Source organism: Pristiophorus japonicus, chromosome 1 (genome assembly GCF_044704955.1).
Source record: "Pristiophorus japonicus isolate sPriJap1 chromosome 1, sPriJap1.hap1, whole genome shotgun sequence".
Classification (NCBI taxonomy): Eukaryota; Metazoa; Chordata; class Chondrichthyes; family Pristiophoridae; genus Pristiophorus; species Pristiophorus japonicus.
Genome location: NC_091977.1, coordinates 53,191,643 through 53,207,866, shown reverse-complemented (window position 1 = coordinate 53,207,866; position 16,224 = coordinate 53,191,643). Strand labels below are relative to the sequence as shown.

Here is a 16,224-nt window from a genome sequence, read left to right as displayed (position 1 = left end):
GCGCCGTTCTAGGCGCAGCTCGAAACTTGGGCCCATATAGTGCCATTCACGACCTTAGGATGTCCCAAAGTGCTTTACAGCAAATTAAGTACTTTCTGAAGTGTAGTCACTCTATTGTATTGTAGGAAATGTGGCCAATTTGTGCACAGCAAGCTCCCATAAACAGCAATGGCATAATGACCAGATAATCATTTTTAAGAACATCAGAAATAGGAGCAGTATTCCTTACGGCCCCTCGAGCCTGCTCCACCATTCAATAGGATCATGGCTGATCATCGACCTCAACACGTTCCCGCCCGATCTCCATATCCTTTTATTCCCCTAGATGCGAAAGATCTATCTATCTTAGCATTGAATATATTCAAAGACTCAGCAGCCACAGTCCTCTGGGGCAGAGCATTCCAAAGATTCACAACCCTCCGAGTGTAGAAATTCCTCCTCATCTCTGTCTTAAATGGCCTACCCCTTATCCCAAGACTGTGTCCCCTAGTTCTAGACACTCCAGCCAGGGGAACCACCTCTCAGCATCAACCCTGTTAATCCCCTTCAGAATCTTGTAGTTTCAATGAGATCACCCCTCATTCTTCTAAACTTCAGAGAGCAGGCCCATTCTACACAATCTATCATCATAAGACATCTCTCTCATCCCAGGAATCAATCTTGTGAACCTCCGTTATACCGCCTCCAAGGAAGTATATCCTTCCTTAGATAAGGAAACCAAAACTATGCACAGTAGTCCAGGTTGTGGTCTCACCAAGGTCCTGTACAATTGTAGCAAGACTTCCTTACTCTTATACTTTAACCCCCTTGCAATAAAGGACAACATGACTTCCTTATTGCTTGCTGTACCTGCATGCTAGCTTTGTGTTTCTTGCACAAACTTGGTGTATCTGAACAGCAACATTTAATAGCTTCTCACCATTTAAAAAATATTCTGTTTTTCTATTCTTCCTACCAAAATGAATAATCTCACATTTCCCCACATTATACTCCATCTGCCACCTTACTGTCCTCACTTAGTCTATCTATATCCCTTTGCAGATTTATATCCCTTTTAGTGATGTTGGTTGAAAGACAAGTATTGGCCAGGACACCAGCGGTGAACTTGCCTGCTCTTCTTCAAAATAGTGCCATGGGATCTTCTACATCCACCTGAGTGTGCAGACAGGGCCTCGGTTTAACATCTCATCCAAAAAAGGCACCTCCGACAGTGCAGCTCCTCCTTAGTACGGCATTGGGGATTTGAATCCACAACCTTCTGACTCAGAGTGCTTCCACTAAGCCACAACTGACTTACAACAGACTTGAGGCACAAATCAGCCATGATTTAATGGAATGGCGGGACAGGCTCAAGGGGCTGAATGGCCTACCCCTGTTCCCACACTCCTATGATGCATTCATTTTCTCATACCCAGAGTAACAAGGGTTGTCACTGTGCAAGTCACACAAAGTTACATTTCACAGATGATTTTATAGCAATTCCTTTCATTTAGTGGATCATCAATCCACTTTGCACAAAGAAGTAGAATTTGTAAGTTTAACAAAAGCTAAATCTGAAATAAAAAATATTTCAATTATTTTACTCCAAGAGAATGACACCCTCTACCTGTGGGATGTTAAATGTCTCAGGTTTGTATTTTTCCGATGCATTTGTCGAAAATGTCAGATATAACTATTTCCATGAGTTTGGATAATAAAAATTCTATTATAAAAAGAAAAATGCATGACAATCCAGTCACTAGCTACCCAGATTCTCCTGTGACAGACAGACAAAGTAACCGTCACAGAAAAGGCTTAATAACAGAAACAAATAATGAAGTTAAAACCATATCTGATCAAATATTCCCGAATCGGAGATTCATCCTAGTAATAGAGATGGAACTTAGATAAATGCATTTGTGGCACAAAGCAGGAGATTGAGGATTTCTCTAGCTCAATGCATAATTCATAGCCTTTGCCTGCAAACTATGTAAAATGAAAATTTCACACCACAGCACGAGCAATGGAGCTGCTGAGAAGGCAAATGAAATCGTATTTTACTGTGCAAATTTTATTTCTTACTCTGCCCACATTTATACACAATCATTGACAAACCAAATGCATTGACAGATCTCCCACTGATACCATTTTGTTCACACTTAAAAACAGATCGGGCAGAAAGATATAGACAATTTGTTTCTTTATATTTAAAATATGGATCAGATTTTTTTTTTCAATAGCTCAGTGCCTACATTAGATTTATCCAAGAAGCCTGCTTGCTCCTGTTTGTTTTTCTCTATGTGATCACGCAATCTTCATCACTACCATGGTTTGTTAAATTATGCATTTGATTGTTAGTCCTCATCAGTTTTTTTTCTTTTCTTCATTTAACATAGTGCTACCCTGTTCAAAATTAAGTGCAACATGCTTCAATTTTAAAATTTCAACAAGCTTTCTTCAGGTTTAGAAGGTTGAAGGGAAATTCAATCACAGTACTGTGTTCACAGTACTCATTCCTGCAAATTCCGATTTGTAAGTACAGGATACTTTAAATTTCATGATTAATACAAGTTTTAAAAACAGTGGCATCATGTTTGATTACATAAACAAAAGAAAAATGACTTGTGTTTGCCATTTCCAACTTTTACTGACTAGTTGAGGTTTTTTGCATGTTTTCTTGTTTGTTCGAAATATTACTTTTGCCTCCCAATAGATTTTTGACAAATTTCCTTACTGAATTGCCAACATTTCACTTAGAAAATGTCATGCAATTGCAGATGGTTAAAGAAACAAAATAAACAATAAACTATAATTACAGTTAAATCTTACTTTACATTCTGATCTACAAGTTTAGCAGTGCAAAGCTGAAACTGCTTCGCACCAACATTTAATCTGTAATTGTAAATTGGATGCGAAGGCTTAAACTGACTCTGAAGCATCCAGAGTAAGACTCCCTCATCCAAAAAGGCTCCTTCATTTCGGCAGTGTCAAGTTGGGTCTCAACAGCAGATTCAGACCAGATTTAACTGCAATGTCAGTATGAAGCAAAACTGCTCTGTAATGGATACTAGACTTGTAGCGTAAATGCAGCCATAGGTAATACACAGGTTCTATGGACAAGCTGAAAATCATATTGTATAAGATTTTTGATGACAATATTCCAAAAGGTGGTTTAACCATTTGTTTTCTTCAAATGTCATTTTTTTCAGTGAAGTTTTAAGCTCATGGCGATTTAAAATATTACAAATAGCTCGTTTTAATTAGCATGATTTGTAAAACATGATGCAATTATCACAAATTTTAATACCAAAAGAAACTTTAAACATGAGGCAGTAAGTAAACTGGGTAAATTGAGTACCCTTCTACCAGTCACAATCAACACCGTGCACTTCCTTATGTTGGAGGTTATAATATGTTTTCATTGATGTTGCTCCAGAGTCTGTGACTTCCTTGAACATATAGAAACAGACAATTCTGAACCAAATTAAAACTTGCTTTACAATAAAAAGGACAGAAGGAAATTGGTGGTTGTAATACATGATAGGCTCAATTTGGCTTAGTAACGTTTAAATTTAAGTAGATTTATTCTGAAAACCACAAAGCATTTAACATCTCGGCCTAGCCACACAGCAATTCAATATTCTCACTAGATATCAGGGCTTGGACAATGACTGTCCTAAATTCTTCCAACTCAAAGTCCATACACCCTCAAGACTACATTACCCAATTTCAAAAAAGGTGGGAATCATTTATTTCTATAAGTAAAGAGGGACCACTGTGATACAAGCAGAATTCCCGATAACTTGGTACATTCCTCATGTACACTATTCAATTTTGCCCAATAGGAACAGGTGAAAATAGATGTTGATTTGTAATCAATAACCAATATTGGCAATTCACTAATATTGGCAACAATCTTTTCCAGCACCCAAAAAACCCTACATCTTCCAGTCATTATTTTCATACACATCCCTGCCTACTTGAGTAACAAGTCGAACTTATTACAAGTTACCTTTTGTTTCACTGTGCTCTCTGGTTCGGAGTCACTCTCAGATTCAGAACCTGAACCTTCTTCAGATGAACTGTCCTCTGAATTGGAGGAAGTTGCAGATTTCATCTTTTTGGATTTAGTTTTGGCCTGGTTGTTATTTTCTGAGTCGCTGTTTTCACTGAAGACGAAAACATTGCAAAATTGAAAACCAACATAGTGTGTCTTTTTTCAGCCCAAATAATCTTTCATAAAAAATTCTATTGCCAACTACAAAGAAAAGATTTAGGCATATTTCAAATGACTAATTTCTGGATCCACATTCTTCAAATATTTGTTGATGTGTTATAATTTTGAAGTAAAATGTTACCATTTTCCTCACAGCGTTTATATGATGTAAATACCTCATGTGTTCAGAACACATAATTCATTGCTAATCAAATTGATATTTATTTTATATTTAAACTTTTAAACAAATACACGAGAAATTTATTCACGAGAGCCGAAGAGATTAAGTGGGGACTCGACAACGGTTTTCAAGATTATGAAGAGTTCGGAGAGGTTAGGAGTGATCGATTTCTACCATTGGTCTGCAAAATGTTAACACCTTGGCATAAGTTTAAAGTAACCATAAGAAGAATTAAAGGAGAGATTAGTAAAGATCCCTGGACACAGAAAATGGTGAGAATTTAGAATTCTCTACGACAAATTGCTGCTGAAAGGGAATTAAATAGTTGCTTAAAAAAAGGACCATTAAAGGCTATAGAGAGCTAGCAGGAGAGAATTAAACGAGCATTCTGACAAAGAGTATCTCCTTGAAATATTAACTCATCTGCTCTCTCCACAGTTGCTGACTGACCTGCTAAGCATTTCTGGTCTGTTTTGTTGAAAAATACGCAGTTTTTAAACTTTTGTTTAGGATTAAACTAATTGGCTCATGTGTAGAAAAGCACCAACACAGACTTGATGGGCTGAATGCTTCTGTGCTGTAACATTCTATTATTTATCTACATATGCTTTGAAGTTCACTGACAAATGGATTTTACACTACAAAATGTGTGCTCAAGTGAATACGGGGTAGATAAATCTTTGCAATTAAATCTATTATAATCCTCCCTGCACTGGCTCGTTACTTGTCCTGTCCCCCCCACCACCCCCCAAAAAACTCACCATCCAGCTTTTTTATGCCAATTCAGCATACATATGGGAACATTAATGCAAACCAAGAATGATCATGCTCTGTTCGATGGTGCTCCTCCCAAACACCAGAGGACATAAGTGAGTGACTTCACTTAAGTGTTGCTTTACCTATCCTGTTGATCTACCTTGGATACCAGCATGGCTACATACCTAGTTGAGATGAGCAGTATTACAGCACTAGGTGCCTGCTTATGAGGAATCTAAATGGGTACAAGGGATAGCAGCAGCTTTGCCACTTCTTGTTGCATCGGAGTGGAAGGGACCACAGCACATGAAAGTCTGACCAATGTGAAATGCTCCATTGTAAATGTTGTAAGACTTCACAACCCACAGTAAACTCTACTAGATTCAGTTGGGAGACGACATGGAAACACTATTAGAACATAAGAAATAGGAGCAGGAGTAGGCCGTGCGGCCCCTTGAGCCTGCTCCGCCATTCAATAAGATTATGGCTGATCATTGACTTCAACTCACTTTTCTGCCTGATTTCCACATCCCTTGATTCCCCTAGACTCCAAAAATCTATCTATCTCAGCCTTGAATATATTCAGAGATTCTGCAACCACAACCCTCTGGGGCAGAGCATTCCAAAGATTCACAACTCAGTGAAGAAATTCCTTCTCATTTTGGTTTTAAATGCCCTACCCCTTATCCTGAGACTGTGTCCCCTAGTTCTAGACACTCCAGCCAGGGGAAACAACCTCTCAGCATCTACCTTGTCAACCCCCTTCGGAATCTTGTATGAGATCTAAACTCGAGAGATTATCAGCCCATTCAACACAATCTCTCATCATAACACAGCCCTCTCATCCCAGGAATCAATCTGGTGAACCTTTGTTAGTTCTTGAACATCAGAAAAGTATATATTTTTTCAAATTCTGGATTCAGTTAGGTGGAAAATTGCTACATTTCCTCTGCCCCTATTGACGATTAATGGATATTTACCTTACCACAAATAATTTCCAATGCTAATCTAATAAACAGAATTTATTGGTAACTGGCTTTTTAACTTTTGCAGAAATGAAAAGCCAGCATTAATTTAAACTACAGATTTCATTTGTTCCAAACAGGAAAAACAATATAAATCACTTTTAAAATCATTAAATCCTGACTTAAATTAATAAAGTTATAATTAAGGCATTATGCTGTATTTGTTATGAAGTGGCAGGGTGAGCTGCCTTAATTACTGTCTATAATAAAAGGAGCAGAGTGCGTGCTATACCCCAATCAGTGCTGTCAGCTACAAAAAAGCCGAGCTGCACACTCATCAACAGCATCAGCAGCAACCTACGCATGAAAGGGCAATGATCTTTGCAATCACCGACAGGCAAGAGTGCAACCTGTCAAATAAGATTCTGGATTTTCAAATTAGTAGTGTGTACTTTTTATCATGTGAAACAGTGGCATAATAAATACCATCAGTATAATCAGGGAAAAGGCAAACCCATGCTAATTAAATGAAGATTAAATCAATAGCATAAATTTCAGCTCTAATGGCAGCCAATTTGTCTTGCGCCTTAAGGTGCTGCCTCTCAATCTGATGGCCCCCCTTCCCCGTTCACATTTAAAGCAACCCATCACTGTTATCTTAGCTGGGTCACACGGTACTTATTGCAGCAGAGTGTTTCGCCTCACGTAATGGAGCTTCTTTCATAGATATAAACTAAACTGGAAGAATGATGCAGGGAGAAAGTTTTCTTCTATTTTTCCCCCTTTCATATATTTCAATGCCTTCTACCAAACAAATTATGGAAATTCTAAGTCAAAGACATCTTCATAATTTGGTTTCCCAGTCTTGAATCCACATAAACTGTCCTACTGTGGGGGGTGCAATTAGTATTCCCAATTCCACCAACCCTGACAAACACTGCAATAACACCAAGCAATCTAGGGGTAAATAAGCAGTTTTTGTCTAACGAGGGCAATCAAGTCTGAATGTTAGTGAAAACTGCAATTACAAATTGTGACCCTCTGGGTTTGGGGTTTTAATTCTCAAACACCTCAGCTTTCATACAAGATGCTGAGAAGTTGATCACAAACTGTGAAGATGGCCATCAGTTTGTCCAGTTTATTACTGCAATATTGAGACACTGGACTCAGTTGATACATTTTCGAACGTCTACTTTACAGACTTATTGCAACTATTATCGTTTATGTCGGGATTGCTTGACAAGATAGGCCAAGGTCCATTGAGTTTGTCTTCTACCATCTTGGTAGTTGCAGGATGCAATGATAATGGCGTTGCTAACTAATCATGGCAGATAATCTTTGACAACAGACCCAAATGTAAGGCGACAAAACCCCCAGTAGTGGAAAGTTGAGAACCAAAAAGTACAAAGTCACCAGTTCCTCCAAAGCATGCTACACATGCCATACATATGTCATGTCTCAAATTACTCATATACTGCATCCCAAAATATTATTTTTTGACTATCTAATTTGCATTTGCATGAATGAACACTGTCTGCTCCCACCATCTCCTTTGGGAGCCTATTCCATAGACTTACCACTCGCTCACTGAAATAATACTTCCACAGATTACTTTTGAATTTACCCTGCTTCAAGCACAGACCATGAACAATTCTGGGGTGTCTTTCTTTTACCTTTCTTCATTCTTTTTCTCTTTTTCTGATTCACTGTCACTTGACTCTTCACTTGAGCTCGCACTGCTGCCTTCATTCTTGCTGTCACTTCCACTCTCACTACTAGATTCACTACCTGAGATTAAATGAGAAGAGGTTTAAGACTATTTTGTCATTTCAAATTTTTGACTAAGTTCACCATTGATACTAAACCATTGTATCTATCCAAGATTAATTAAAATAAACCTTTAGAGTTATATATAGTAATAGTTCCAGTGTATTAGGAACCACCCAAACACAAAAGATTAAAAGTCAGCACCAGACTATATTATGGAACAGTAATACTGTAATAAATTAGAATATGATTGTAAAATAATTTGTACTTGAACACCTTTCATGTGGTATAGCTAAAGCAGTACAATTTGCATATTATACTGGCATTTAAGGCCCACTACGATGCTGCAGTGAGCTGGACACCAGGTTGCTTGGAGGCAAAGATCAAAGATCATAGTCGTTGTTTTGTCAAAGACAATGCAACACGGAGTCTGCCTGCACATTAATAGAACTTGGTCATGGTGATTATTCATTTACATAATGTTTTTACAAGTTTGTTGTAGGATGTTTGAAGTTTTATTGCATCAACTCTTCAGCACCACTGGAAAGGCAGAGGTGGTAAGGGAGTTGGCCTAGTCACATATGGGCACTGGCTGACGATGATAGCAAACACACATCTGTTTTAAATTTTTAACGGCTGGTGACTTGTATGAAAGCAGTTCCAAAGAGGTGACCTCATGTGGAGATGAGAAAATCCATATTCCCAGAATATTTGGAAAAATAGGCTTATGACACAATCTCTCCACTCACTCACCTTCGCTGGATTCTTCTTGCTCCTCAGAATCAGAGTAAAACTTGTCCCCCGAATTCTCTTTCTTTCCTTTTAGTTTACCTACAGGTGTTATTTGTTCCTTAATCTGTTTGCAAACATACAAACAGTTAGATTTCCTGCAGCTTTGGACAAAGAAAATCAAAAAATGTACTAGCGCATGCAATTAAAATCAGCAAGAGCAAAGAAAAGGAGAGGAGAGAGATGTGATGCTGAAGGAAACGAGGAGGGGAGGCAAGGAAGATTTTGGGGGGGGGGGGGGGGGGAGGGTGGGTTGGGGGAGAGCAATAAATTAGCTAGGGTTCCTGGCCCTGCTCCTAACTGCTATCCAGCAACTCCTCGTGGAAATAAGTCTGCGTGGACATCAGATAAGGAGGTTCAGTTGCTTCCTTATTTCAATTGCCTGCTAACATTCACCGTCAAAGCTCACATTTCAATAATGATCACTTCAGTGAAGTGGCACATGATGATCGGAACCTCAGCAAGAGTCAACGTGCTAGGAAGGGAGAGGTGATGAGAAAATTGGCAGAAAAAAAAAAGTGCCTTTCGAGCTGGTCATCAGCCTATCCTTCTAAGGCTGGACAGTATGTGTCTCAGGGGATTTTAATTTAGAAAATCCAGAAGTACTCTACATAACATACATTATTCCACTGCAAGTCCACAAGGCAAAGAAAATAGTGTATAAATGGGAAATTTACAACTTTACTGAACAAGGGGGAAAATGATCAAAAAAAAGTTGGGGGACGAGAGATTTGAGAGTAAATTACTTGTAGTAAGTTAAATAATAAACCAAAACATTCAAAAATTAAGTTTTATAGGTATACATACATAATAAAAACAATCTGGGTCATTACAATGAATGCAGTTCTTCAAGATCATTACTGTGGAAGCATCAGCATGATACCACTAAATTAGCATAGACCTAGCAAGTTGGGTAATTGTCAAAACAAATGAGAAACTCAAAAAAGGTCAAATTCTTAACTAAAATAATTTTTAACCACATCCATCAAGAACATATATATTATACAATAATTTAACCTACACAAAGTATTGGATCTACAGAAGAGCCCGAATATGTTCATTTAATTTCATAAGACTATTTTGGCGCAGTTTTCCAACTTCAATTTCTCTATTTTGTTAACTGGATCATAACTATAAATTGTATGCATGGATGAGGGTGGCTGGCGGATCTCGGGGTGGGGAGCATATGGGGGTCAGGATAAGACAAGAGGGGCTACTTTTAGAAACCTCTACAGGAGCTAAAATGCATGGGGCACCTGGGTTCCCTCTTTGCCATTGAAAGACATCACTTAAGATTGGCTAAGATGTGATTAGGCATTTATGTCAGAGGTTAGATTGCAGTGTTTATAGATGGACTGCTAAAATAGGAATCATTTAATTTAAGCAATCCCTACTTAAAAATAATCTAAGAATTTTGTACAACAATTTTGAGAAAAAACTATTACTACTATAAAAGAATTGTCAGTTGCTAAATATTACAAGAAAATATATACAGAACTGTAAACTTATTAAAGTTGCAGTCCATAAATTAAAAACCTCAATGTTTATACATAGACATTAAACTCGGAACAATTATTATTTTTAGTATTTTTCATATTTTAAACGTCAATTCTATGAACAATAGCATCTTTGGTAATTTCCCCCCCCCCCACCCCACATTTCATGCCTCAAAAACAAATTATTCAGATATTCCATTAATCATGCAATGGTAAGGTTATAAAATAAAAAACCGCAAGTTTCTATTCTAAATCATTTCTCTGTTCCCTCCTCTTTACAAATCTGACCACAAATAACACCACCATTCAGTGAAATAAAATTTCATACTGGCTGAATGACTTCCACATTTCGGACGGAAGGGTCAGGGGCCGTCTGCGGCCAGTCTGGAAGCTCCAGATACCCATTTGCTTTATGATTAAGAGTGTGCGATAACGTGCTTAGTTGGAAACGATCCCTATCTGTTGAATGAAAAAAATAGGAAAAAAAATATGGGCTTTATGTCACAGAGTCTTAATCAGCACCAATGATAATTGGTAGTGCATTATCTCAAATGTCACAGTATAAATAAAAATGAGAATGATTCCTCATAGGTCAGAAAACTGATTTCAGACCATAGATTACAATAATCTCACCTATAATGGTCAATAAAAAAGCTAATCATTCAGTGTGTTTGGAGGTGTTGCTGTGAAATGCAGCTCCTCTAAAAATTACTTTACTGTGAATATTAAGAATGACAGCACAGTTAAACAATCCGCATACATGTCTTGCTACAAAACTCATCCAGAATTTTAATACTGTTTTGCTACCAACCGAACGGTTTCTTGTTTTCCTATTGTATTTAAAAGTTAACTGCAACATAAATGGAAATTCATTAATGCAAAAACAATACTTTGCAATAGTTTTCTGTTTTTAAAGCCATATACTATATAAAATTGAAGAACTGAAGGCAAACTTCAAAATATAAAAACATAGAACCTTCTTATTTTGGTTCGATACAGGGGTAATGACATTTGAATCCCTCTAAAATGACCTAAACTCAGAGAATGCTTATACTGTCACAGTGGGAGACAATTGTACAAAAATGTACTTGAAGAAAAAATTGTAGTGGATTTCCCATGGCATTGTTCAAAGTAAATTGGAGCATATGCTACCAGATCCCACATAATGTACAGTCTATGATTAGGTTCATTGATTTACTGTGATTCAAAGTCATATTGGGTTCTTATTACCAAGTACTGCCGGAGTGAGATATTTGCGCCTTAATTCCATAATTATGTGCGTAATTGGGTGGAAATTGTAAATCGTGGTGTTAATTACAATTAAATATTAATTTAACTGTGTTGCCCAGGATAAAAGGAGGATGGCAGGGAACATGTTTCAGGCAGGTATGTACTGCGTGTGTGGGGAGTTGAGTTTGGCAGTGTTGGGATGTCCTCTTAACCTTTTGTGCTCTAGTAAAGGAAAAGCCCAAGTTTCTCCTTACAATTGGAGCATAAAAGGGTAAGAGGACATCTGATCGAGGTCTTCAAAATTATGACTGGTTTTAATAAGGCAAATAGGGAAAAGCGATTTTCGCTAGTTAGTGAGTCAAAAGCTAGACTATTAAATTCAATATCAAAAGAACATAGGAGGATTTTTTAAGTGGAGAGGGGGTTAGGATGTGGTAGGTCTTACCAAAAGCAGTGGTGGAAGCAGAACTCCTAACAGCTTTTAAAAATAAGTGGATAAATAATTGAAAGACAAAAAATTTGAAGTGTATGGAGAAAAGGTAGAGAATGGGACAAAGTGAAAATCTCATACGGTCAGCACAGGCCAAATTACTTCTTTACACTATAACATTTTATAAGTGAACGGGACGGAATTTATTGAAAACTTGCACTATAGAAATTACTTATCTAATCTATGATGTACATCATTATGGTGCAGAAATTTTAGCACGAATCACTTACTATGTACACTGCACCATACATTTTCTAGGACTTTTGTGTTGTTCCTCACTGAAAAAGTTGAGCAGCTATTATCATAGCTCTCCCCTCCCTTGAAATCAATGGCAAGATCAAGTTTGCTGAATTAATGCCACTGTGATCACCACAGCCACATAGACCACTGCAGAATAGGTGGGCACAGTATGTTTGGTACAATCACAGTAATTGCACTTTACTGTCCAAATCAAGAAATAATTGTGTTGCCCTCATTAGGTTTTTCTATAATTTAGTGGCGCAGTTCTGACAGTGTCTCGAGTCAGTGGTGCAGAACAGAAACCCGTGGGAGCGGGTTGCCAGTTCCTAGCCTTCAAATACCATCCTAATAATTAAAAAAAAAATGTAATTCGGATTGTTAATTCATTCGTTGTGAATGTGGGAGTTAGTAATCACGATGTGCAAAGTTACACCTTACTAAAATCCAAGGGATAAGTCAGAAATAGCACTGAGGTTACAGACTTCATGAGCAACTGAAGACTAAAAGCCTATGATTTCTGTGTTGCTTGTACAACCTCAGCGTGAAGGAGGGATTGTTACTGTTCCATTTAATGAATTGAACAGACAGATATAAAAAACAGTCCTCGAGGCAAATTAGCTCTCTAGAATTTGAATCTCTTGTTTCTGTCCATCGGTTCCACCTTTAAACATCCATTTTAAACACTTCCGGGCCAGAGTAGCATCACATCACAATCGCTTATTACGCTGGCCATTTGGAAACCGCAGCTATGCTCACTGGTGTATCATCATCATAAAAAGCGGTCCCTCGTATCAAGGATGACTTGCTTCCACGCCAAAAAAGGGATGAGTTCATAGGTGTTTCAATGAAGGACCTAATATTCTAGGTCCCGAACTACATCCTGAAGGGTGGAAGATGCCTGTGCATGGATTTTTAAAAAACTTTTGGTTGCCATTGCACAATTGTTTGTGTAAATTCATCACTGGAGGATCGGGGTGCACAACTGTCTAACTTGTGGCACTCGTCGTCAATATCGCCATTGTAGCAAAATTCAGGCCTACGTCTCTAATTTCATGATTCAAATAGAATTAGTGAATGTAATCTGAAATGACAATAATCAACAAACACGGCAAGGGCATTGGGTTCTATTACCAGATCCGTTGATTTAAAATCTCCAGAGATTACGCTGAAACTGTCTGGTGCCATGACCATGTCATACTAAAATCCTGCATTCTGGCCTGGTTTCACGATTTTAAAAGGAGTCATCCATACCCTAGAAGGACCGCAGGAGAGTAAAGATGTTGCAGCCTGGTGTCAAAGAGAAGAGCAATGACTTGATAAGCTACTGCTCTTCAGCCTCAGAAAGGACCATAGGGGTATGTGGGACTTAATGGGAAAAACAAATTAAATCAAAATCAAAAATTTCCAGGTATGCCAGGACAGCAGGACAAGGTGGTACAGGTCCAAGGTTACAAAGGGCAAATTTATGATAGCCATTCAGGAAGTATTCCTTTAAAAAGAGGGTACACAGCAGCTGGAATGGGTTGTCAGGAAGAATGGTTTAAGAGATAATTCAATGTTGTAAGCGAATAGAGGTCAAATGGGCAGAAGTGCCTTGTTCACCTGAACCCATCTTGCACAAGAATCTTCTGTATATATATCCTACTTGTGAAGTAAACATTAATTTATTTTTGAAAAAGATCCCCGTATCAATAACTCTTCTGAATACAGGATGCAATGTGTCTTTAAACAACAAAACAAATGTTGTCTCTCCTGATCCCATTTAATTACTCTGGCAAACTGGACATTGTAACTGCTCACAAGTATAAAAAAAACTCTAGCTTCAATAAAATAGCTGATATGCACATCGAGACATCAAGGGAATATACAATTGACTCAGCGGTACTGCTCTCCACAGTCAAATAGCCTGCCGACATGGACAAGTGAAAAACAGCAAGTTTTGGGGATTTCATTGCATTCACAAGTAGAATGCATGGTAATGAAAGTGCTTTCCCTTGATGCTAGGGTAACAACCCTATCTTATCAATTCCTATGCACAAAACCCGAGCTTGAAAGACAATGATGATATTACAAAGTACCTTTAAATGGAGATTCAAGGACTGGTGCTGGCTTTTGAACAAGGAATATTTTCTTGGCATACTTGCTTAAAGCTCCACTCTTCTCATTTGGAACTATCAGCTGCTTGATAAATCTTGTACGATCTCTAATGTCATAGTTCTGATCATACTTGGCTACATTTAGTATGTACTGCATAAGCAATTTTGTCTGTTGGCAAAACAAAACAAGAAAATAATGCATGTTATTTATGATTATTGATAACTCTGAATAAACATATTCAGAGCTGTAATAAAAATGAATGGTCATGGCCAACAAATGTGGCTCCATTGGGAATAAACATTCCAAAAGCAGCAAATGAAATTTTAGCTAAGACACATGTCCTCATCTGTGCTGAGTAGGTGAATGCTGAATCCTGAGAAGAAGCCAGGCGCTAGATTATTAAACTGCTGAAGTGGAAAGAAAGGCATCATTAAAAAATAATCATATATGGCAAAGCCGGTGAAGAGTCTACGTGAGGATAATGAATGTAGAAATACAACTAAAAACATAGCACTCAAAACTTAATCTGAAAAATATGCAGGACATCAACATATCAGATGATATTAGGCTAGGCACATTTCTACCAAAGAGGTAAAGCTTTATGAAGCAACACTGCCCCAAGGCATGTGCAGTGCCCAGAGCCCGACTGCACTTAGCTGCTATTCACTGAATTATGAACCATTAACTAAGCCATATGAATCAGCGAACTGTATTATTGCAAATTATTTGCAATGTATTTAGCCATTTCTATCTCAGGGTAACTAGCTGCTGATGCCCTCTACAACCAAGATAAGTGACTCCAGTGTCATGGCTTCAGTCAATGATTACCTCTATTTCAGAAAGACAATAGCCCTGCTGTCATTCTATTCAGATCTCATCCTTCCAGCGCTGTTAGTTGTAACTACAAACATGTTTGCTAACAAACTTACAACACGCATTCTTGTAAAATTAAGCTTCAGCAATCCGAGAGTTTTTTTTCACCTAAATCTTTGTCACTTATTTCTGGTGATAGCAACGGCTCATATGAGTAAATAAAGCACAGAAATGTCCAGATTTTAAATCAACATTTGCCAAGTTAACACATTTATACTTACTTATTTTAATGATTGGAATTATGATTGGAGTGGGTAAAATTCCAAATAAGTACAGCCAGATATGATTTCATGAAACAAGGTTTCAGTTGTCCTGAATTTCAAGTCATTCATGTACACGATTTGCCATTAATGACTCAAAGTACAGGTTATTACCACTGGGGAATAAGACACTTCCCTGTTATGCACAAATTAAACAACCCCAGGAAAGGTATAACATAGCATTTCTCAAAATGAAGTCTCTTCCCTCAGTCCTCTGCTCCTGGTTGCAGAAAAGCACCCAACTGCACTTGTGTGACATTTCCTTTGATCAACCCCAGTTTGAATTGAAATCCGAGTGGCCTGAAAGCAAGTGCCAATTCATGCCAAGTTATAGGCAGTCTTGTACAGGGACCCTGCACATACTAACCATTGTTTCATTTTTATACTCTGAGCTCAAAAATTACATTTTACAAAAAATGATTAAGAAAGGGAAGATGGACTATGAAAGTAAACTAACAAAAAATATAAAAACAGATCGCAAGAGTTTCTATAGGTATATAAAAAGGGAAAAAAAAGATTGGCTAAAGTAAATGTTGGTCCCTTAGAGGACAAGACCGGGGAATTAGTAATGGGGAACATGGAGATGGCAGAAACTCTGAACAAATATTTTGTATCAGTCTTTACGGTAGAGGACACTAACAATATTCCAACAGAGGTGGTACTCAGTAAAGTAATGGGACTAAAAGCAGATAAATCCCCTGGACCTGATGGCTTGCATCCTCGGGTCTTAAGAGAAATAGCGGCAGGGATTGTGGATGCATTGGTTGCAATTTACCAAAATTCCCTGGATTCTGGGGAGGTCCCAGCAGATTGGAAAACTGCAAATGTAACACACCTATTTAAAAAAAAGGAGGCAGACAAAAAGCAGGAAACTATAGACCAGTC

At 37.9% G+C, this 16,224-nt stretch overlaps 1 protein-coding gene across 1 annotated transcript in view; it reads right to left on the bottom strand.

The window, feature by feature from the left end:
- ap3b1a (adaptor related protein complex 3 subunit beta 1a) overlaps positions 1-16,224 on the bottom strand; it is a 319,942-nt gene that overhangs the window by 129,612 nt on the left and 174,106 nt on the right. The window contains exons 16-20 of the mRNA XM_070879808.1: positions 14,188-14,374; positions 10,478-10,608; positions 8,618-8,720; positions 7,771-7,885; positions 3,992-4,148 (exon numbers count right to left, since the gene is read on the bottom strand). Coding sequence (XP_070735909.1) covers positions 3,992-4,148; positions 7,771-7,885; positions 8,618-8,720; positions 10,478-10,608; positions 14,188-14,374 — 693 coding nt within the window. The remainder of the gene's footprint in view (positions 1-3,991; positions 4,149-7,770; positions 7,886-8,617; positions 8,721-10,477; positions 10,609-14,187; positions 14,375-16,224) is intronic.